General features: G+C 32.9%; 2 protein-coding genes across 3 annotated transcripts; both read left to right on the top strand.

Annotated features, from left to right (window-relative positions):
• Positions 1-520: 520 nt before the first annotated feature.
• Positions 521-8,559, top strand: LOC11435512 (serine/threonine-protein kinase CTR1). 2 transcript variants are annotated; one of them, XM_039834875.1, is made up of 16 exons: positions 521-1,956; positions 2,435-2,736; positions 2,949-3,093; positions 3,272-3,387; positions 3,646-3,848; positions 4,303-4,395; positions 4,489-4,767; positions 4,863-4,903; positions 5,155-5,223; positions 5,543-5,643; positions 5,743-5,827; positions 5,907-6,005; positions 6,103-6,171; positions 7,158-7,289; positions 7,410-7,504; positions 8,015-8,559. In XM_039834875.1, exons 1-16 carry the CDS (start codon positions 1,138-1,140, stop codon positions 8,109-8,111), a joined length of 2,745 nt encoding a protein of 914 aa, XP_039690809.1. In that variant the 5' UTR covers positions 521-1,137; the 3' UTR covers positions 8,112-8,559. The 2 variants fall into 2 exon arrangements, with proteins under 2 accessions (XP_039690809.1, XP_003615315.2); XM_003615267.4 differs by having other exon boundaries at positions 522-1,956; positions 4,489-4,773.
• An 11,475-nt stretch (positions 8,560-20,034) lies between these two features.
• Positions 20,035-23,864, top strand: LOC11437138 (protein SICKLE). Its single transcript, XM_024785104.2, has 3 exons — positions 20,035-20,155; positions 20,290-20,604; positions 22,717-23,864. The coding sequence occupies exons 2-3, from the start codon at positions 20,295-20,297 to the stop codon at positions 23,358-23,360; spliced, it is 954 nt and encodes a 317-aa protein (XP_024640872.1). The 5' UTR covers positions 20,035-20,155; positions 20,290-20,294; the 3' UTR covers positions 23,361-23,864.
• Positions 23,865-24,914: the final 1,050 nt, after the last annotated feature.

Below are 24,914 nucleotides of genomic sequence, written 5' to 3'. Positions count from 1 at the left end.
TAACCAAATTTGCAAAATAGTAAAATAATGAGATCAAAATTATAAGTCAATGATTAAATATAATTTTTATTAAATTAATAAAAAAAAATTAGTAATTTATAATCCACTTATATTCACATGATGACGTTTGTTAAAGAGTATGCTCTTCTTAATTTTTCAAATGATTTTTTAACTTCGATGTCAATTTCACTAGATCAGATGAACTTCTTAACAGAAGTGTGCTCCTCTTAATTTTTTAAATGATTTTTTATCTTCATTTTCAATTTGGATAGATCGGATAAACTTCTTAACAAAATTAGTAATTTTTTATGTAAGAATAATTACTTTGAAAGTAAGTAAGGCAATATTGCGTCCAAACTCAAGTATACCGCATCTCCTCTCTTGCTGACTGCTGTTCTCTTCTTACATATGTGTCACAAACCGATTGGCTAACAATATGACGTGTCCTATTATAACAATGGGTGCACACTATACCACATGCATACATTAACAAACCAAAATTTAATTCATATTTTATCTACGATTTCCCACCCACTTCAATATTCCATTCCATGATCCTCTCAACTAGCAAATTGCATTGCTTTCCTTCTCCATAAAATATTACTAACATACTCACATTTTACATTTACTCAACCAACCATATACCACCTTAGCTTGCACCAGTTTTTAGACACAAGACTCAGTCTCTCTTTATCTCTCTCTCTCACACCCACACTCTTGTTTTTCTCTCTCTTACTTCTCATTTTCCACCGCCTTAGAAGCAGATTTCCCAACTCGGTGGGTTTTCTTTTTCATATTCATATTCATATTATAATAGAGTATTGCAACTACCACCTTCTCAAGCTAGCTTGGTGCATGCAATTTCTGTTTCATCATCAAACAGAAACTCATTCACGGCGGTTATAGGTGAAGCCAGCCAGCAAAGCAACCGGTGATTGTTATTCGGGATATTGAGCTGAGTAACGGAGACGGCGACGACGACGGAGAAAAGTGATTCGCACGTGTGTACGTGCAAATTAACAAGCGAGATTGTTTGTAATTGCAAGTGCAGGTTCGTTTGGGTTGGTGGTTAAAAAAAAAAAACAGTTAGAGATCATCACGGTTATTTTGTGAAACTCTCAACAAGAAAGAAAAGGAATGCCTCACAGAGCAACTTACTTTTTTCCTAGGCAATTTCCAGAGAAAAGGTTCGATGAATCTTCAAAGAGTAGTACATTAGATCACGAGAAGAAAAAATCTCCAGTCAAATCTACGGATACGACTTTTTGCACTGAAAACGACGTGCCGAAAAGTTCAAACACTCCTACCAAAGTCAATCTCGCAAAAAACTCTGCGGTTTCGGAACTTGGTAAAAAGTTTCGAAATGAACAGAAGCAAATTGCAGCGTTTTGTGATTGGTTGGTTGATAAAAGACACAGCCATCATCACCGCCGTCATCGTCATCATCAACACCAGCATCATCATCAGCGTCACCGATCAGATCATATTCTACATGAAGAGGACGAGGAGGATCGTGAGCTTCTGCTTCCGGATTCAGAGAAGGTGTCTTCGCCTGATAAGGATGTTGTTGATGTTGATAGAAGGTTTGAAAGGGAGGCTTCGTTATCTAGATTGTCGAGTGGAAGCAGTTACGCGACGAGTTTGTTTGCTTCAGATGTTACCGTTACTGCTACATTCTCAAGTGATGATATTACAAAAGAAGATACGTCGTCGTTTCGAGTTTCTACTAATGAAGTTACAAGAAGGAACAAACAGGAAGAAGAAGAGGAACATCATGAAGAAGAAAAACTCAACGATCAGAAGAACTACGCTAAGGAGTGTAAAGAAAGCTATGAACTACAAACAGCGTTGGCGAAGAGGCTTTCTTTCTTATCAACCTTTGGTTCAGAACCGGTTCTCACTTTTGATACTGGATTGGAAACCTGGGATGTTGAATCAGTTTCTCGTCGTTTATGGGTACGATATCTAAACCACGTTTGTGTATCTTCAGTGCATGTTTGATATCAAAGTGTATTTTGTCGGACTCAATGTAGATTTGTAAAATCATGTGATTTTGTCAATCCCACCGTGTTACCAAACATGCACTTAGATCGAATGTGAATTTTTGATCGAATCACATGCATTTTCTAACTCTTTAATAAAATTATGATCTAGATATGATTCGATCAAACTCATCGTGTTTTGTTTAGTGGTATCACATTGGATTTGTTAGAATTACCTTATTGATTGTAGGTTTTGCTAAATTTCAGTAAATTCCATTAGCGCAAATCCATAGTGATGTCAACATGCAAGATGTGAATTTGATAGTATCATGTACATTTTGTAGCTCTTTAAAAATTATGATATGATTTTGTCAAGATCACTAATACATTTAGTTTAGTATGAGATTGAGATCGATAGTGATGGTTTTGGTTTTGTGATTTTTTTGTCTCAGGTGACAGGGTGTTTGTCGTACACTGACAAGATTGCGGATGGATTTTATAACATATTGGGAATGAATCCGTATTTGTGGGTTATGTGTAATGACATGGAGGAAGAAGGGAATTTCCTTCCTACATTGATGGCGCTTAAAGCGGTTGAACCCAATGAGAGTTCTTTGGAAGTGATTCTTATTGATAGACGCGAGGATTCTCGTCTACAAGTACTTCAAGATAAAGCTCAAGAGTTGTATTCTGCTTCTGAGAATGCCTTGGTGCTCGTTGAAAAGCTTGGAAAACTTGTTGCTATCTTTATGGGGTAAGAATAAGATCAGAATGCATGAGATCATGATAAGAATAATAATCATGGTTTTAAATAATTGTCTACAACCCTGATCTAGACATTTGTGATCTAGATCAGAGGACATAATTTTTTATAATCATGATGCAGCCGATAATAATGAAAAATTAGCACTAGTATTTATTTGTTTATCGATTTATTTATGCCTTTGGTATTGGATGTATGAAAAGGGGTTCCTTCCCTGTGGAGCAAGGAGATCTGCAAAAAAGGTGGAAGATGGTTAGTAAGCGGTTGAGGAATTTTCATCAGTGTGTTGTGCTTCCAGTTGGTAATTTGTCCACGGGACTCTGTAGGCATCGCGCAATTCTCTTCAAGGTAAATCATTTTGTTACATGATGATTATTTGGATGGTTTATTTATATCTATTTGGATAAACATGTTTAATTGATCGCGTATAGCATAAATACCTATCATATAAGAGGAGGGAGTGGATTAACACGAGGCCCTGAGATATTGATTGTTATTCACTGTTGGTTTTGTTTTGTTGATGTAGAGATTGGCGGATTATATAGGTTTGCCATGCCGCATTGCTCGAGGTTGCCGGTACTGTGCTTCGGATCATCAATCCTCTATTCTTGTGAAGATCAAAGATGACAGGCAACTGTCAAGGTTAGTGCAACTGCTACTGTGGCTTCTTTCTTACATCCCATCAAGTTTATTGGTTAATTTTTATGTTTTCCTGGCTTCGATAGTCTTCAACCGGTTTTAGATTGATAATTTATATGAATTATCATTACATCTTTGTTTAGATTGCTCGTATATATTTGGATTTTGGTTTTGCAATTAATAACTTACTGACTTTGTTGAAGATTTTTTAAGTTCACTCATGATTGTCAAGAACTCAAGTTTGTTTAATTCCTTTGTCAGGGAGTATGTTGTGGACCTTGTTGGGGAACCGGGAAATATTACCGGGCCAGATTCCTCAATTAATGGAGCATATGTGTCTTCAACACCTTCTCCATTTCAAATTTCTCATTTGAGAAAATCTCAATCGCCCTACGTGGATGATGCAGCATCTCCTCAAGTTATATGTTTTAATCAGAGTTCTTCTAACAATCAACCGTATTCAGGTATGTTGGGCTTTATATACGTGGCCGTTTAACTTCCAACTGTTTAGAACTACTATTATTTCAAGTTTAGCATATATGTTGAATTGATGCATTTTTGTTCATTTGGGTGCATATATTATTTGAACCTTATTTATAGTAGGATATAAATAGTTTTATCAAGTGGTTTCTTCGGTATGAATTGTACTTCATTGCAAATTATGCTGCTGATTCATACAAACATCACTGCGATGTGCGTGTGTAAATTGATCTATTTACATCATCAATCAAGTTTTAGCCTCATGTTTCATTATCCATAGCCCCAGAATTTTTCATAGTATGGCTGGTTAGGAAGTTTAAGAATGATACCCATGGGCCATGGCTATCCTTAGATCATATAGTTCTGTCTTAATAAATTTGAATTTAGAGACCAGCCAGATTTTGAAGTTGGTCTTTGTTGTTACTCAATCTTTTACAGGTCGCGTACAGATAGATCAACCAAATAAAGAAACTGATTTCCTCAAAACTAACAATGACTTGATTTATGCTTCAGTTGATAAAACTTCTGGAGGTACAAAACCACCTGTAATTCTTTTTGGCTTGAAAGGCAGCGACAGCAATGTGCAAAATTTACAATTACTAATTTTTCCTTCTACTTGTGAAGGTGTTTCTGAAGCTCTTCGCCCAGCCTCTGAAGCATTATTACATGACATTCCATTTGTTGGTAAAGATTCAGTTGTAGTCCAAGAAATTTCTTACAATGAGATCATTGCAAAGGGATGTTCAGTGGTAACTGGTATCCAGTCAAAGCAGGAACAAGTAGAAAATCGACTTTATAACCAGGGTGCTGGGGATATTCCAAAATATGTGAATCTTGAACCATCACTAGCAATGGACTGGCTTGAGATATCATGGGATGAGCTGCGGATCAAAGAACGCATTGGTGCTGGTAAATTTTCCGTTTCTCATGCTTTGCAGTTTTGAAGGAGCATAAATGACATGATCGCTCTAAATGTTACTGCTCTTTTATTTATGCAGGATCATTTGGGACAGTGTACCGTGCTGAATGGCATGGATCAGTAAGTGTTATATTAAGCACTTTATTCTTCATGCTGAACCTAACTGTTTTTTTGCATATATTAATAAAAGTTCATTAGTTAATTATGCTTTGTAATTCCATCACAGTCTCTAGTTACTTAAATCTGTTTGATTGTAGACTTGAATTTAATTTCATGAATAAGGTTTAGCTGCCATGACGACTTGAAATTTTATTACTCTTCTTTTTGTTTTTATCATTTTGGTGTATTTATCCGATGTTTTAAAATTGCAGGATGTTGCCGTCAAAGTTTTATCAGTTCAAAATTTCCATGACGATCAGTTGAAAGAGTTTTTACGAGAGGTTTGTTTTCCTAATATTTGATTAAACAAATGTTACGCGAGGTCTATCTATTTATTGCATAGGATTTGAGTCATGCTTCACTTAAGGGGTGTTTTTCTGGCATGCCATTGAATGTAAGTATTAATTGACTCATTAGGGTGATGAGTTGCTTTGGTATAGTGCTGTGTACTTGATCCTTTTCTAAATACAATGAATTTTTTTTTGTATAAGATAGTGTATGTCTTTTATTTACTATTAGTCTACGTACTTTTTCTTTTTGTTCAGTATTTTGACTTCTATGAGGAAGCTACAATTGACAATATTATTTTCTTTGCTTCAGGTTGCAATAATGAAACGTGTCCGCCATCCAAATGTGGTGCTTTTCATGGGTGCGGTTACAAAACGTCCTCATCTATCTATAGTGACAGAGTATTTGCCTAGGTAATCAACCTTCTTTGGTAGTTAACTAAATGTGTTTTCGGAATATTACACTAAGAATTCTGAGTGTCTTACTGTTGTTTCTTGGCGTGTCTATCGCAGAGGTAGTTTATTCCGCCTGATTCACAGGCCGGCATCCAGTGAAATGCACGATCCAAGGAGAAGATTACGAATGGCTCTAGACGTGGTTTGTACATAACATTATTATTCTTTTGTTAAATGAATAAATTGAATTGTAGATGATATATGGTTTTTTCTCATTGTAGGCTAAAGGGATCAATTATCTCCACTGTCTGAAGCCTCCTATCGTGCACTGGGATCTCAAATCTCCAAACCTGTTAGTAGACAAAAATTGGAATGTGAAGGTATATTGAAACTGACCGAGAAACTGAGTTTCTTCTAAAAAAAATTAAAATAGTTGTGAAAGAAGGTGATTATTTTTTTTTTCAAATTTATGCCCAGGTGTGTGATTTTGGGTTGTCCAGATTTAAGGCAAATACTTTCTTGTCATCAAAATCTGTTGCTGGAACGGTAAGTCTCTTGAATTCTAGCATGTGCATAATCGACAATATACACTAGTGTTGAAGTTTTCTTTTAATTAAGTCGCAAGTGATCCACTGATTCCGAATAAAATTATTCTGGTAGCAATTTCAAGTTTGAATTTTGAAGAGAATTTTACTTGTAGAGTTACCATACATAAGAAAACCACTGTAAAGTAGACAAAATAGCTGTTACTTCTCATTAACTTTGTCTTTTGAAGTTGTTCTTAAAATAAAATGATATAATCCTGATTTCTGAAGTTGTTTTATTACCATAGAAATTCAGTTTTTGACAGTCAAAATTATTTGATGCTGCCTTGGGTTGTAAGCATGTACTATTTCTGGTGTGCTTCATGGAAGCCAATTTGTATACTCCCTCTTATCCTTGATGCTTGTTTGGTAAAAACATTATATTATGTGTGCATCTTACTCAACTTCTACCATTTTAATCTCTCTCCTTAGTGAAGTCGTCAAAACAGTATTCTGCTCAATTTTATCCCTCTTTTGAACACACGTTTTTCACCCTCTATTTCCCATACAAGCTCTTTGATACTTACAATGTGGAGATCATCTTTTAAAAAAACATGGAAATACTAACTTGAATTGAAAAATGTGGAGATCATCTTTTGGAGAGTAGACGTAGCATAATAAATTCATCTCTAATATTTTCAATTATCTATTGATTACCACCACATGGAAAATGTACAAGATAATTAATGAGGGATAAGGGAAGAGTTGACGAAGTAATATCTTAAACTATTGAAATTACAGGTAAAAAGGAGAAGATCTAAATAACGACAACTAAATGGAACAAAGTGTTTTATAATATCTGACTTGAGAGATTCTCTATGATGTAATATATATAGGAAAATTCATTTTAGTGAAAGTCGCCATTCTATTAATATTTTATAGGTTAGACTTTCACTTCACGTCTACTCACCTTCAATAAGTGTGTAATTCTCTTAATTTTATTTTCAGCCTGAGTGGATGGCTCCAGAGTTTCTTCGTGGAGAACCTACAAACGAGAAGTCTGATGTTTACAGTTTTGGTGTCATCCTGTGGGAACTAGTGACCTTACAACAACCATGGAATGGACTTAGCCATGCCCAGGTAAACTTGTTTAGTAATTATTTGAGTCTGACCTTGCATGTTCCAAACAGTGCGTGACAAAATGAAATTTGCAATGTTTACAAGTGAATTTCGTAAAATAATCTTCATGTGTATGCTCAGGTGGTTGGAGCCGTCGCATTTCAGAATAGGAGACCTTCTATCCCTCCAAACGTCTCCCCAGTATTGGCCTCCCTTATGGAATCCTGTTGGGCTGAGTAAGTGTTTACTTGCTTTATTTTTAGGCAGTTTTCAATATGCTCACACATCGTCAATTTGTCCAAATTTTTATGGAAAGCCTTTTGTAATCCTTGCGAAGTTTATATATTCTAATGTAGGATAGCCTTTATAATAACTTACGAATTCTGGATGAAGCTTTGCGTAGTTTAGATAAATGTAATGTTTGGTTGGGCATAAGTTTGGTTTTGCACTTCTTTGTATTGCTATTAGTAGGTAAATCAGATGGATTCCATTTTGGGATTACTGAATATTGAATTCGCAATAATAATACCAGAAACAGAATTTGATGTGACTGATGAATCATTGATTTTAGTTGTTACTTTTGGATCTTACCAACTTCAGATTCTATAAGGAGGATCTTTTTTGCTTTAGGAAAAAATTATCATGGTTGAATACTTTATGTTTCTATTTTGTCTAGTAAACTTCATTCTTTCCCAATACATTTTGTAGCTTAGATTCATATCTGATGCTTGTTAATTTTTTTGCAGTAACCCTGCTGATCGCCCATCTTTTGCCAGCATAGTTGAGACCATAAAGAAGCTGCTGAAGTCACCAGCGGATGCGATAAAAATGGGTGGAACGTAACGAGCATGCCTGCCGTGATTGGGTGGAGTGGACCATAAGGAGCATGCCGCCCATGATCGGAGTTTCTGTCGCTAAAATTTGTTTGCTATGTATGGAAATGTTAATTAACAAGTAACCTGACCCTTGTTGGTCATAAACTAGTATTGATGAAACCTTTTTGGTTGTTTGCAACTGGATATCAGTTGTTTCATGCTAACACATTTCATAAGGGCAATTAAAGCAATGAAGTCCAGTAACTGAAAAAAAAGGTGCGAATTTGGGATTCTTGTAAGTGGTTTTTGGACCTCAAGCTCGTTTATCTTGTAGCTTGAGATCTATAAAATATTAATATTCAAGCACTTGTGTCTTGTTTGTTCTGGCTTTTAGGCCTATAATTATGTAATAATGATTTTGAAAACGTGAATTACTTATTTTGGCAACCATTATCTCATAGTATTCCATTTGATTACATGTTAGTTACTTGTTATTTTATTCTTAGGCTTAAAATAGCTTTCACAAAACTTTGTATAAGAAATGTTTTAGCACAAATATCATTTGGTTTGAAACGAATTGAATTCAGATTTTTAAACTCAAGGTGTACTTCATATACTTGATATATTTATGTCCTAGCATTCTGGTTCAACTATTATAATAACAATGACATCATATAATGTCCATTTTATAAATGAAAAAATGTTCAAATGCAACAGTTTGTAGTAGTGGCAAGAGTCAGACCCCTAGACACAATGAGATAGACAAACGTGATACCGATCTTGATGTTTCATTACGTATTGTAATGTAAAAAAGGAGGCTTAATAAGACCTCCTTCCTTTTGAGAATCGGAGGGTGAATAAAAAGACACACATATTTACTTCTTTCAATGTGCTTATTTAAATTTTTTCAATATTTCATCTCAAAAATAATCTTTTTATTATCTGGTAAATTATTTGATCTATTTTTTAGGGGTGATTTGATCTATTTTTATTATTATAACCTAAACTTTTACTATAAAAAAAAAATAAAAAAAAAAGTAAGAGTTTAAGGATTTGCCAATTAATCTTATATATTCTAGAAATATGTGCTTTTATATCTTGTATTTACTATAAAACTATGGATATTGTCATCGATTATAGGAAATGGAGAGGATCTAAACTTTAATAAGACATATAAAAATCTTCAGATATTGACACATAAAAATACGTTTGATATTCAAATAGAAAACACAAGAGTGAGATGAACAAGCATCATGGACATTCCAAACAAACTATAGTTACGTGAGATGAACAAATTTAACTTGAAATTGTCAATGATATTTTTTAACCCATGATTTGAATTAAAAACTTGCGACATCTTGGTTGAGTTTCCATTGAAAAAGCTCCAAACCATAGTTTGTTAAATAAAATTATCTTGGGTAAAAAAAATATATTATAACGTCCTCTTGATAATAAAAGAAAATATAATATTCCCTCACACAACTACAAGACCTATCACTCAAAGAGGCATGTCAGCAAAACCCATACCCACGGTTAATCCAATTTGACGTATTTTTCCCATTTTGACTGTGTTTAGGTATGGGTATGGGTTTTTCCCTAATTCAAAACACGAATATGGGACGGGTAACGGGTATATAGGTACCCACCCGAACCCATACCCATACCCGTCCCAAATGTAAAAAATTACTTTATGTTGATATGTCATGTTATTTTGTTTTATAATTGTTATGTTAAATAAAAACTATCATTGATATTTAAAGGATCAACTAAATCATTACGTCTAACAAATGTTAAAGTGAACATATTGTTGGATAATGTATTATAACGTTGCTCTTGGGGATGCAAAAAAAAACTTCTATTTTTTATTAAAAAAGTTAATTCGATGCGGGGATGGGGATGTGGTGGGGATACCCGAACCCGTCGGGGACGAGAATGAAATTCAATTTCTCATCCCCGTTGAGTATGGGTAGGGTAACAGGTAAGTATATGAGAATCGAATATGGGGATGGGAAAGGTAAAACCCGTCCCCACCGCGCACCATTGTCATGCCTATCATCGAATATTACATTTCATTTCATTTCATTTACTACCCTCAAAGAACATTCATTTAAGATAATTTGAATTTAAATAAGTTCTAAGCAATATCATATTTTCATGATTTGTCATCTCTTTATGATAATTTGATTCTAAGTAAGTTCTCAATGGATTAATATCATTTTCCATGTATGTCATTGGAGTTTATGGGCAATGTTGTGCTGGTTTTTTAACCTTTTCATGCCAACTACAACTTTCTTTTAACTGTACGGTTCAATTCCAATTGTGCAAAATTGTTAGCACAATATGGTGAAAAAGAGTTGACTTCACTAATGCCTTTCAATCAGCAGTTAAAAAGTAGCTGGTAGATAATCCATTTGTTGTTGGGAGGTTTCATACTTCTTCCACATGTGAAGAGAAATTGTCATCAATCAAACTCATAAGTTAAAATTAATTTCGGTTAAACTTAAGTTGATTGTAAAATGGTTTGTGTTGAGTTGAGATACATTTAAGTAAAATTGATTTTAATCAAATCATGTTGTTTGCATACTTTAGATTAAAATTGTTTTAGAGTGTGTAATTACCAGAAAGAGTTTTAAGATATATATAAAAAGATTGCAAACGGTTAGAATTGATTCAACTTCAACGTAAAAGTTAAAAATAGTTGCTCCAACTGAGAATTGACTCTCGATATAAAAACGAAACTTAAAATAATAGGGTCAAACCATGTTGAACCATTTCAAACTCTGAGTTGAGTAGTTACTACCGTGGAACCAAAAAAAAAAAGAAATGAATATAAGAAAAAACCAATATATAGTTCTTATGAAAAAAACCAATATATAGCACTATAAATATCATTTAATAGTGTTAGAAAGGCATTTGTTGTTGTTGTAAATAGCTGCCTTCTAACACTATAAATGATCATTTGTGAAAAATGTAGTCCAACCAGACATTACATTTATCTAAACTAAGTAGCTTCATCCAGAATTTCTAATTTATCAGAAAGGATATCCTACATTAGAAGTATTAATAATTTAGTATATATACACCTTGTGAGGACCAAACGAAGGTTTTTCATAAAATGGAGTGCGTGTGAGAAGGACGAGATGAAGCAAGAATTTCTAAAAAAAACAAGGGTATCATGTGCAAATTCTGAAAGTTGTGGCTCCACTCCTAACGTTAGTGGAATAACCAACGAAGTTTCGAAAAGACTTTGTCATATTGGATTAATGTAATGTGTTCCCTCAAAAAAAAAATATTGGATTAATGTGGGCTTTTTCGAGTAAGCTAACTCAAACAAAAAATTTAATACAATAAAAGAATTAATGATCAAGAGCAAAAAGATGTGAAGCCTCTTTATCATGCAAACATGGGGTGAGAAATTGAATGATTTGCATTAAAATGCCAAATTTTATTAACCACGTGAAGAATACATTTTTTTTCTAACCCTCGTAAGTATTTTAAGTATTATAAAAGACTAAAAAATTCTCAAACTCGTCTTATTTGGAACTTGTTGGACATGTGACTTACCTCAAGCACTAAAAACACAACAATAGTGTGGCGAATCTCTATTGATTTATCAATTTCATAAATGACCTTTTTTTAGAGAAATGCTTATTCTTATTGGGTTAAAATTCTTTTCATTTATAATTTTTTTCATTTGTTTTATTTAGAGAGATAAAGACACATAAAAAGTAAAAAATAATTAATGATAATGAGACTTACTTAATGATAGGGCCCACCACTTTTTGTTGTTGTATATCTCTCTCTAAATTGCAACTTTCATTTATTTTTATAAATGAAGATGATCTTTACCTATTCGTACGAAACGAAAGCGAATAAAACACTATATTTAGGGAGATTAGCACTTAAACCCACTAGCCTCCTTTGTGTGAATTGGACTACTTAAAAGTTGGTTGAAATTTTTTATTAGAAAACAACATTATTGCATTTAGTCGGTTTTGTATTCGTAACAAATAGCAACTTTTTTTTTATCACTCAAAAAATCATGTGTTTTTTGTTTACTTTTTTTTGTTGAAGAGGTTAAAATGGAATATATTACCCAATCAAAGTGTTCTTCCTAGTACAAGGTGTATCAGGAAAAGAACAAAGTCACAAATATATGTACAAATAAAAGGAAACAAAAAAACAGTAACTAAAAAACAGAGAAAGAAATAGCATCAGCCGATATCCAACATAGTGAACGGACTGAACTACCAAGCATGGTAGTTGAAAGAGAGATTTGCGATTTTCCTTAGTTGGCAACCTATCACGGAACAGGCTCAAAGCAAAAAGAACGACCTTCAGAGGAATATCCTTTATGCCAAAAGAGCCTTTGAAGAAACCGTAGTGTCAGTGTGATGCTGATGAACCAGGACTTTATAAACACTCCGAAGAGTGAAATCATCACTTGATTCCAATTTCCAAAGCCATATGTCCTCGTTATCAACCGACAAAGTCACATTTTGAAGTAATAAACAAACTTTAATAGAACCAAACGACCACCTAAAGATAAGTGTTTAGATTTCCAACCCGACAGTCTAGAGTTAATACGAAGAACCAACGGTTTTCAAAAATTCAAACGACGCGCATTTCCACCTACGGACAGCCCCAAATACACAAAAGGGATAGATCTAACCCTACACCACAAAAGGAAAAAGTTTTCTTTCCTTTTAACTTTTTCATCCTTTTCCTTTGAATTTTGTTTTCCATATTTTATTTTCCGTTCATGGTTATTGCATTCATTTTGGAATTGTACTTATGCATTTTGAAAATCGATAGCCTTGCATTGCCATTCATGGATGGGTATTGAAATCTGGGGTGAATAAATTGCGGCATACTATATCTTAATTAATCAATCGACTTATAATGATGGAACTATTTACGGAAAAAAAAAATGTTATATAATGACTAGAGATGGGAATAGGTCATAAGACTTTTTTCTTAGATAGAGAGTGTATAGATTTTTTGAAGTCTATTTAGTTTAAAAGATCAGACCATATATTATTAAAAAATTAGGTTTATTAGACCAACCTACTTATATAAATATGGATAATATTATTTATTATTATATTATATATTTTACTTTGAATTAAATTATAAATTTGTTAACCTTTACGATAATTATGGTCTTTCGAAAAGATAATATATGGAGAACTGATATTTGTATAACTATTTTGTAACAACATTTGCAAAATTTTCTCTTTCATACTCATATTGTTTTCTTACTCTATCTTTCTCTCTCTCTTCCTTTTGCTATCAATTGTTTTTAACTATTAAGAAGAAAGAAAAATAATGTTGTCCCAAAAGTTGTGACAAATTGTTTGTATAAATATCACTACTCAAAGATGAATAAATGAGATGTCCGAAGTTCGAACACTGACCCCTACATGTTACAATGTATTGTTCTTATCAATTGAACTAAATTCATGAGAAGTTACTTTGATAATATATCTATTTTATTTTTGGAAAATTATATAGTTTTGTTTAAATTGATAAATAATATATAACCTAATAGAGTGTAAGATGGTCTGTATATAAAAGGAAAAAAAAAAAAAGAGAAAAAAAAAAACGCAGCGGGAAGGAAAAACAGTAGTTGCTTTGATAATGAAAAAAAGCTCATAAGCTTTTCAATAAGTTATAGGTTAGCTTTTTTAAAAGGGTCAGGTTAACTTGTGTCTTAAGGACAGAAGTTATATTGAAAATATAACTTTTGTAACTTTTAAGACATTAAATATACAAGTTTCAAAAAAAAACCTTCTACATTTATTAATAAATGGAGAGGATCTCAACCCTACCAAGGGCACAAGTTAACATTTCCCTTTCAAAAAGTAGTTGCATTACTATTTACTAAGCACAGTTTAAGTCAAACAAAATTGTTTTTTTTTTTTTTACAAAAATACTCCCTCCATCCCTAATTATAAGACCCCTTTGAGAATTTTTTTTGTCCCTTTTTATAAGACCCCTTTGTTATTTCCAACTACATTAATTATTTCTTTACATACATGCCCCTATTTATTATACATCTTTTTCTTCAATCAACAATAAATAACATGTTGAAAACATAAACTAACCTTCTTTCTTAAAGGATAAAATTGTAAAAACAATAGTGATTACAAACAACTGTAATACAAATATCCACTATCTTAATTCCCGTGATTTTGGCAAAAGGGTCTTATATATAGGGACGGAGGGAGTAAAAGATATTCATTCATTCAAATTGATAGAGTATATCGATACAATACAAATCCAAATTTGCTAAAAACAAAAAGGATGAATATGTGAGTAAACTCACATCATCCATGTTAGTAGCATAAAACGGCAAAGTACATATGCCTACAAATATGACTAATATGACTATATTTATGTCTCCATAATACACATGTCTCCGAATCTGCAATGTTGACGACGCCAAAGTCACTGTCATTGATCGGATTTGCACTTGCTCAGAGCTAATATTTAAACCTGAATCAAATAAACACCACACTAAGATAGGAAATCAAAAACACAATGCACAAAGACGGAAAATTAAAACAAACAGAGTCGTTCAGAGACGACGAAATCACAAAAACAAACGAAAGAAAACAGAAAATATGTGAAATCACTTATTCAATTAGGATATAAGGAAAAACGATTTGGAGGGGTGATTTTTGGGTCAAAATTGACCGTAAATCACCCCTCTGAAAAGAAGAAGAAGAAAGTGGTGACGGCTAGAGTTTGAAGTAACAAAATTGTTATTTCTTCCCTAAAACAAATATTACTGTTTTATAATACAATGTTGTATATTAGATGTTGAAAGAATGTTGATCAAGCAGGGGTACGAAATTACATTATTCCACACATTAGCATTTATGTCTGTCTGGTATTTTATTGCATTAATGTGTATAAATTACAGATATTAGTTTTTACGAAATTTCGAATTTGAACTTTCATATTGTAACAAATTATATTTGTCTTTTTCAATGATGAGACCGATAATATACAAAATATAATATAAATTTTTATTTATTTTTGAATGACGCCAACAATATAACATTCTTATGAGAAAATTTGTTTAAGGTATAATTGAAAGTGAAAAAACTAGCTCAAAAATTTACCTAATTTAGATCTAACTCAGTAGAACATTAAACTAATGATGAGTCAAATAGTTTATCTTAACATGGTAAATTTAGTTTCTTCAATAGCTTGCATTGTGAGATGAGGTTATATACTTATATTTTATGGCAAATATATATATATATATATATATATATATAAAAGACATTAAACATTTTGTTTTCCCCAAAATAAAAAAAGAAATTAAAACATTTTGTTATTAGTAAGACTCGTATTATATAAAGCAAAGTAGGAACATAAAATTATAATATCTCTAAACAAAAGATAAAATTAAACCATGCGGCTTCTAACTATCCAATTCATTTACATAAGACAAACAATTATCACACAATCAATATAGTCCACAAAATCAATTGTTTTTGCATTTCAATTCTTAGCCGGGTGAGAGCAGGGTTAGTACGAAACCGACGATTGATTTTCATATCACTCACACACACTCACACACCACTATTTTCATATTTCAACAATGATAAAAAACAATGACCAAACACATTTTCTTTCTCTCTCTTTTCACAATTTCATTCTAAATAATACTCCTTATTCCACATTTTAATTCACACAAAACAAAATCTCTCTTTTTCTCTATCCTAAGGTTTGTTCTTATAAACACCATGAATTCATGGTTTGTTCTTAAAATAAAATAAAAACTCTCTCTTTCTCTATCATGGTTTTCTCCCTAGTTTCCTTCATTGTTTCTTCTTATAAACACTTTTTTACCGATTTATCATTCTCATTCTTCATTTTTATAGGATAATCTTAAGTTGAACTTTGAAGGTGTGCTTGACTCTTGATTTGAAAAGTATGGAGTTCAAGAGATAGTATGAATCTTTATTGTTTCAATTCCTATGTTTTTCATTTTGGTGTATTTTGGTTGTTATATACTAACACACTTCATTTGCTTTGTTTTTTTTTCTTCCTTTCTCTGTTTTTATAGGTTGATATTTTTTGCTCTTGTTGCGTTGATGCTGGCTTATGTTGTTTTTTAGTGCGACCAAATCCAAATCGGGTGCGAAGGCGAAACGGATTCACCACAGTGGTGGTAGAATGTGGCGGAGGGTGTGCACAAATCATCCAACCACCGTCGCCACTATCGCCAGCGGAATGTGGCGGAAGGTACGCTCCAATCACACAATCACCACCACTACTGCCATCATATGACCATAGTGATGCTGTATTTATGATCACTATATTCGTTGACTTTGTTGTGGTGCCACAATACATTTACTTGCTTTCAGGATTTATGAATATTGTTTTGAAAAGAGACGCGATAGACGCCTTAAGAGGATTAAGAAGAGGAATGAAAAGATTGAAAAGGCTCTTAAGAAAGCTCGGGAACAAACTGAATAGATTAGCAGGATTGAAGAAACAATGTCGAGAATGGAAGAATGGATAGAGCAAATGAAAAGGGAGAGTGCTTCTTGTTCTGGTTCTTCGCACACATCGTCAATGGAGTTCGAAGATGTCGAAGATGATGAGGATTGGGATGCGGGTAATTAGTTGTTTCGGTTCTCTGTTTTTAATTAACACTGTTTTATTGTAATTTCGTTGACTTTTGTTAACTCTTTTATGTTTAAATTTGGAGTAAATTCTATGTTTCTAATTAAGACTATTTTTTTTGTAATTTTTGTTGACTCTTCATATGCATGAGTGTTTTATTATAATGAACAGTAAAGAAATTAGTGTGTATGATATATGTTGATGCTTTCAGTTGATGTTTTTATGTTTATCTTTTGTGGTCGGTTTGACATTTTTTTGTTTGAGGTAATGAGGTATGATATATATATATATATATATATATATATATATGGGTTTTGCTAGAAGACACATTTTATGAAAGTGTCTTTTAGCAAGTTATTCTATGAGCATTTGCTAAAACACACCAACTAATTTTTATGAAGGTGTCTTTTAGTAAAGTTATAACTAAAAAGTGAAAAATCACACCTTGCAGTGAAAGACACCTTCATGGGTGGCTTCTAGCATAACCCCCCACGCACACGCACACGCGCACGCGCACGCGCACGCACACATATATGAGTTATTGACTCCACTACATCATGTAACAATGTGTTCCAACCAATTAATTTCAAGGATTAGAAAAACATTTCTTTCAAGCATTACTATCCAAAAACAACCATAAAGAATTAATCGCTCAAAATTTGAAGTTTAAAAAAATATAATGAGGAAAACCGCTTTTATTTTAGAACAAAGCGAAATGCAAAAAACAAAATAAAGTACAACATCAATTAAAGTAGAGGTAGTTCAACAACTACTTTTATCAGTTAAGGAAAAAAACATGCAAAAAAATTTGATACCATGTAAAAACATAGTATCTTATCTGTATAAACAAAAATACAAAAACATAGATAAAATATTATGTATGCAAACAATATAACAATAATCAAATCTTTAATATTTAATATTGGAACTTCAAACATGGATACACGACAAACCATTCTATTGCAAAAGTTAGACACATGAAAATGTAACAATTGATAGCCGTGATGATAATTAATGTAACGATACTACTCTAAAATGTATCAATGGTCTTTGGAATATTCTTACATATCATTAGTTGTGTTCACATTTTGTATTATTGCTCCAAAATAAGTATGCAACTCGTTGAAGTATGAAAGTGGTAACAGAGATAAAAACCTTGATTTAATTCATGTATTCAGTAAAAGTTAATGCGATGAATCCCAAATTACATATAATATTGCATACAAAATAAATATAGAAGCAATTTACGTCTATTTTGTGACAAAAGCAATATAGCATACAATTTGAATTCAATGACAAAATTCTTTAGTTTAAGTAATTTACAAAATAACATATAACAAATTTCAAAGTTTCAACACAATAAAACCTAGTAGTTATATGGGGTTAAAATATCAATTCACGATTTAAACATAAACCAACATCTTAAACAAAAACATTATAACACACATGAATCACAACATCGTGTTAAAAATAATGAAAAAAATTATTGTCATTTAAAAACAAACAACATGAAAATTTTTAAAACAAACACAACCAATTTTAGGTAGTGACATTTTTAAGCTAACCTATAAACTAATATATCATCCAATTATAAAAATTGGTTTTGATTTTGTGGGGCCATTTTGATTTTGTGATTATTATTTATTAATTGTTTGTCTTATTTAAACTAGATAGTTTGTAGCCCAAACATTGTTTAATTTTATAAACTCTTGGTTTATAACCATACCACACCACACCACATTGTTGGTCCTCTCTAAAAAAATATAAGTGATAATTACTCAAAACAAAAATTAAATATTATTGAGTTTAATTATAAGTGAACATCATTAATTTTTTTTTTTTTTTGGAATAAAAGTGAACGTCATTAATATTAATTGATCAAAATAAACTATAAATTAATTATAGATTCATGATATAAACTTTCAATCCAATAACATTTTTTTTTAAGTTACTATCATTAAGAGGATATTGTTTTGAATCAATCTACTAAAGTAATACTAGTGTATTTACCCGGCGTTGCCTAGGTTAGACATATTCAAAAAGATAAAAAAAAATTATCAATTTGATAGTTAGTAAGACAATTCAGGGACTAATTTGCCGGTAATATTATGACAAAAAAGTTACATTCATTCATCTTCAATCTCTTTTCATTGAGGGTGTTACACACTCCTAATACAATACAGTAACATGTTAAATAACTCAAACAAGCAAATTATGACTATCAAATACATAATCAATCTAAGCTCACTTCCTACACAATCAATTTTGTCCATCAACCTTGCCCTCCAAACTTCTTCATTGACCATTTCCTTAGCCTTAACCATAAACCGAACCTTCTCCATCAATCTTGTATTTCTTCCCTAAGCAGCACCAATTCCATTGTCTTTAAAGTATCCTAGTTCTTCATATTCATCAACCCAGAGAAAAAAATTCACAATTACCATCATCATCTTGTACAAAGGAAAATCAAAATCAATCACCATTAAACAAACCATTCCGACATCACATAACCATTGTTAAACAAACCTTTAACAAATGACAATCATATAAAGGCCTTTCTCGATTTTTTAGAGTATTGACTTTTTTTACAACACAAATTCTAGGACACCGACACTCAAGCATTCTAACATTACCAATAAGCATAGAGCTTGAAGATAAAACTCGAATTTGAGAACAGTTTTTTCCCATACATCCACCACCCATCATTTCAAATTCTATCTAAACAATTTTGATTGAAGAAATTTTGAATTTCGAATTCAATCAAAACAAATTATGATTTGAAGTTTTTAGAATTGGTGAAGAGATGGTTGTTAATTGATGGAAGAAATTTTGGAAATTTTAAACTGTAAATTAGAGATTGAAAAGTTAAGGTTTCAATTTTATATATCTGAGGAAGAAAGAGTCGTTGTATAACGACCATTAACAAGCCAATAATTTTATGCATTTCAAACAAATTCGTCTATGGAATTTTTTTCACTTTCGGTCATATTAACCCCTGTTTGTGTGACATATGATATGACAAGCCATGTGAATCGTTAACGGCGGTCAACGTTAGTCACCCTAATATAATGGAGGGACACAATTGATTGATATTTGAAAAATTCAAAGATTAATTGACTATTTCGACAAATTGAAGAACATATTTGATCATCCTAAATTTAGAATCGAAGTTGACTATTCACTTAAAACTTTATTTTTCCTTTATTATTTTTTTTTTTTTTGAGTTTAGTGGTGAGAATCATGACTTAAACCGATCAAATAAATACAACACACATCACTTAAAACCCATCAAATCAAATAAAAAATAAAAAAAAAATCGATAATATCATCACCATTTTTTTTTCTCTCTCTCTTCTTACCTAAAAACATCCCGCGTTTGCCCTAACACGTCCGTCACCGCCGTCTAAGGGTTTACTTCCAGTTCTCGTTCGTTCATTCTCGCCTCCTCCTCACATCCCTAACTCGTTCAATTTTCAGCATTCAATTCCGCTCTGAAATTTGATACCTATTATCCATATTAGTATAATTTATCGTTTCTGCAATCACTTTTTCGATTCTAGGTCACATGGAAGATTCAGAACAAAGAAAGAAACGCTTGAAGGAAATGCGATTACAAGCTGATCGTGTTCAAGATTCTGGTGCTGCTGCTGGTGATGGTTCCGGTACGCCTAGTGTTCTTGCAAATCCATTGGCTGAAGCTCCTTCAGCTGTGTTATCAACTGATTCTGCTCCGAGGTTTAATTACTATACTGATCCAATGAATGCATTCTCTGATAAAAGGGGTGCTGTTGATGTCCGGCCTGCGTCCGAGTATTTGCCTCCTCCTCCTCCTCTTCCTCTAAATTTTGTTCCGGAGTTTTCGTCGCAGCGTTCAGGTATCTTTTTATATCAGATGATGATGATTTATTAGGGAATTGTTATAAGTTAAACACTCAATTAGGTCACTGAAATTGTAGGATTGCGTCCACTTAAATCGGACTTATTAAGCATTGACACGGATACTAGATACGACATTGTCACGTGGACACTGGTGATAGTTTAAAAAATAGAAGTGTGATTTGAATGTAATTGTAACCACTTGTGTTAGTGTCTAGGTAGTGGGATCCTGGGTAGTGGGATCGCAAAGGATAGATTGTATAAGAACAAATGAGAGATTTTGTTGTATAAATTATAAAAAACAATGAGCAAACAAAGTTATGATAAAAGAATTACTAGTTAGAGATGATTCAATGTGTCTTTTAATGTCTATTCTAGTAGTAGCTTATACAAATGTAACAAACAAAAAAAACATAATGAACAGAAAAGACAGAAGAACAAAAAAACATGGGTGTAGGTTATATAATATATAGTCAATATGTTAAAGTAAAAACATGTATTGAATGAAATAGAATAGAGAAGAACAAAACAAAGGGTTTAGGGTGAACTGAGCAAAGGCAGCAGTGAAGGAGGGCGGCGGAGGGGTAAGTGTGTGATACGATGGGAAGGAGGAGAGAGAAAAAGGTTTAGGGTTGAAAATGGAGGATGCAGAGAGAGAGAGAGAGAATGGAAATAAGAAGAGAGAAAAGGGTTAGGGTTGTGCAAAAAAACCCAAATTTCCCTTCAAACAGTTCAAATTTTAAGGGCATAATCGTGATTTTCCTGGAGCGGGAGCTGGAGCACGTGAATCAGGAACCCGATCTCCCACCTGGAGTGGCCGCGAACCAGTGCGCCACTCCTCCGGGATCCCTCCAAAATTGGCCGAGATTGACTACCTATGTTAGTGTCATGCTGTTTTACATCAAACACGTCTTTGATCTGGAGTGTCAGTGCTACACAGAGCTCCACATAATCAATATTCTGAAATAATCTATGAAATTGTAAAATGTTAATAAAGTCCGTCATTCTATGGGTATTTGCAGGGACTATAATGATATTAAGTTGGTATTGAATATTGATGGCGGGAATGAATTTGAAACTAGGTGGTTAGGCATGCATTTGATATTAAATGCAGACAGAGAGGCTAAATTGATTAATATTTTGCTACTTTAGAGATCATTTTATAATGTGTTGATTTGTTCTTAAATTTTCAGCAGCTACTAAACCTAATTTATGCTGATGCTATTCATATTATTATAGCAATGCGTACTGGAATTAGGACTTCAAAACCCTGAGCCTGTATTCTGTTTAGGATAACCCTGCAAATATATAGTTTGCAGAATATTTCCATCAATAGACTACAATTTGCAATATTTTATAACTTGACTCAATCAGGGAGGGATGTAGTGTCAGGGATCCCAATATACCAATCAGGGAGCCTGTATCCTGCCTTAAAGGTTTACGGCAGAAGAATTAAAAACAGAAATATTTAACTGTTTTTTGGAGTTAGATAGGTGGTTAGGGTCAGTTTGTTGCCTTTTGGCAGTTAGGATATGTCAGGGTTATTTATTAGGGGTCAAGCCTTGTTGCTTGGGAGGTCTATATAAGGATGCCCGACACTGGTTTAGAAGGTTAGGATTTATTTTGTTATTGTAACTGGAATTTTTTTGTATGAAGACAGTAAGCTCTCGTGTACCTTCTTTTCTCTTAATCAATAAAATTACAGGGACACATAATTCCCTTTCTCTAGTGTTTCTTCTCAAGAAACCTAATGCCGTCTAATAGTATACCAAAGATATTAATATAACCTGAGGAGCTTGAATGAGTAAAGTTTGGATATATTGATTTATTTAATAACTTTTGATAGATTTAATTTGTGTCATCCTAATCTTTCAAGGAACAAAAATACCAGCTTACTTTATAGCACGACAAATTTCTCTTTCCTTTTTTATTTTTATTTTTTTATATATAAAAATATGATTGAATTGAGGTTGGAAGCATTACTTTAATGAGTTATTATTGTATTGTTATGATATTTAGTATTTTCTCTTATGACCACTCTGATCGCTGTGTAGATTTACATTTACATTTTTCACTTCTGACAATTCACATTGACGACTTTGAAATAACAGCTACAACAAATCCGCAGATGAGTCCATCTCCCACTCAAGCATTGCCAACACCGTATAGAAACCCGGTTTGGAATGGACCTAGAGGCCCTCCTCAGTATAACTTTCCATTCCGTCCATCAGGTGGTGGTACTTATCCAAGTCCTAGGTTTGAATCACCAGGCAGTCCATACAACTCTGCACCAGGCATGAATCAATGGCCCAACCATAATCCAAATATTTCTTCAGAATATATTCCAATTCCCACTTCAGAATATAGTCCAAATCAGTCTCCAGCATTCAGGAACAATCCTAACTCTAGTCGAGGGCGAGGCAGGGGATTCTGGCACAACAACAGAAGCCATGTTTCAGGACGGGGTAGCGGACAAGGATCAAGTTCTCATGGTCGCTGGTCCAACGAAGACAGAGGTTGTGGTCCAGAACGATTTTACAAAAGGTCCATGGTTGAAGATCCGTGGATAAGTTTGAAACCTATTATATGGTATTCCACGATTTCTTCTTCAAATACTTCATACGCACGTGAGAATTCAAAATCTACAGGTACAAAAAGGGAGGGACCGTCTGCTGTTTTTAGCAAGTCCAATTCTGGACCAAGCCTTGCTGAGTACTTGGCTTCAGCGTTCAATGAAGCTTCCAACACTGAATAAAATGTCTGATGATGCATTCAGTGCCCTGGACTCCGCTCTGTCGTGTAGTGTATGTTCTTTATATACCAAACACCAAGGAGAAAATTTTGGGAATATGCTCAGGCTACTAACATGAATGATTGGTGCATATACAAGGTCTATGTATGATCTGGGCAGAAACTGTTAAAACTGTGTAACCACATTTTGAGCGTTGTAGTTGATTAACGTTTAGGCCTATGCGCCATACTGAATCTGAGAGACAGCAATCATTTAATCGTCTTCTTGAGTCAACGTTCAGATTAGGCTGAAAAATTGAGTGGTTTGATGTATATTATAGATCTGTAATTTTTTTTTTTTTTAGGGCGATCTGTAATTTGTTACACTGCACGACAATTGTTTTTGTCTTTTTGATATTATAGTCGTTGTCTGATTAGGATTTCTGCTACTCCACTTTCTAGTTTCTAGGCATGTCTTATTTTTGCGGTGAAATTCCAGACACTTACAAAAACACAAAGATTTTACTCATTGAAAGGCTTTTTTTGTTTTATTGAACTGTATTTTTGTACACTGCAACATGACTGTTTTACCTTACACTGCGTGACTTGACCATCGTACTTCTGTATTTGATAGTATGATCATATTATGATGACACACACTTTATGCCAAGGACACACCTTTTGACACTCTCATTTCATTGGACCACATCAACTAATTTTTAAAGCTCCTGTATATTTGGTTCTAGAGACCAAAATTGATTCTAATGTGTATGTTTGTTTTCGAGTAGAATTAATTATGTATTCATAATTGATTCTATTTGAAGTTAAAATTTATATTTTTTGATTATATAATTGACTTTTAACACAAATTTATAGATCAACTTACTTTTACATGAATGTATTCAAACACTAATTACTCTGCCTTTAACTCATAATTAGTTTTACAAAATCAATTTACTCAATTTTTTATTTTTTTTCCCAAACCACATTTTTTTTTTAATTTGTTGGGTTTCAAATCTTCATCCACTATTGGTAAAAAGAATCGCCATATCCTACAAATCTAAACGCCCTATGTTTCTTATATGAATGTGTGATTAATTGAACCATATATTTTACATCAATATCAACTAAAACAATGGCAATGGGCACAAATGAGTAAAGCACCAAGGGTATGGAAATCACCCTCTGCAAATGTAGTTAAGTGGATGAAACCATTTGTTGAAAAGCTAAAATCATTTACATGCGAGATTATAATGGTGTATATTTGTTAGAGCTAAAACAATGTGTTATTCTCCTATTTTACCAGTAAAGGAAGATGAAGCATATGCTAGGTTTGGATGATGTCATCTTTGAGCTCGATGCTAAAGTAGTAGTGAGTAGTTTTAATAATCCTTCACGCAATTTGTCTTATTTTAGTTTTTATTATAACCGATTGAATTTTCAGTTTTAAACAATTATGCCCAAACTCAATTGTGAAGTTTACTAGGAGAGAAACTAATGTTGCTCATCATCTAGCTAGAATGGCGGCGTGTCAAGTTATATTATTGATGTTGCTAATGATACGAGATAAGTTTGTTTT

This window comes from Medicago truncatula, chromosome 5 (assembly GCF_003473485.1).
Source record: "Medicago truncatula cultivar Jemalong A17 chromosome 5, MtrunA17r5.0-ANR, whole genome shotgun sequence".
In the NCBI taxonomy this organism is placed as follows: Eukaryota; Viridiplantae; Streptophyta; class Magnoliopsida; order Fabales; family Fabaceae; genus Medicago; species Medicago truncatula.
This window is presented reverse-complemented; position numbering and strand designations above follow the sequence as displayed.

What these genes read in the sequence shown, in the direction of transcription:
- LOC11437138 (XM_024785104.2), top strand. Translation starts at nt 20,295, where the DNA reads ATGGAAGATTCAGAACAAAGAAAGAAACGCTTGAAGGAAATGCGATTA. An exon ending in GTTTTCGTCGCAGCGTTCAG is followed by an intron (nt 20,605 to 22,716) that starts GTATCTTTTTAT and finishes TTGAAATAACAG; the next exon opens with CTACAACAAATCCGCAGATG.
- LOC11435512 (XM_003615267.4), top strand. Translation starts at nt 1,138, where the DNA reads ATGCCTCACAGAGCAACTTACTTTTTTCCTAGGCAATTTCCAGAGAAA. An exon ending in CAAAATCTGTTGCTGGAACG is followed by an intron (nt 6,172 to 7,157) that starts GTAAGTCTCTTG and finishes TTTTATTTTCAG; the next exon opens with CCTGAGTGGATGGCTCCAGA. An exon ending in ATGGAATCCTGTTGGGCTGA is followed by an intron (nt 7,505 to 8,014) that starts GTAAGTGTTTAC and finishes ATTTTTTTGCAG; the next exon opens with TAACCCTGCTGATCGCCCAT.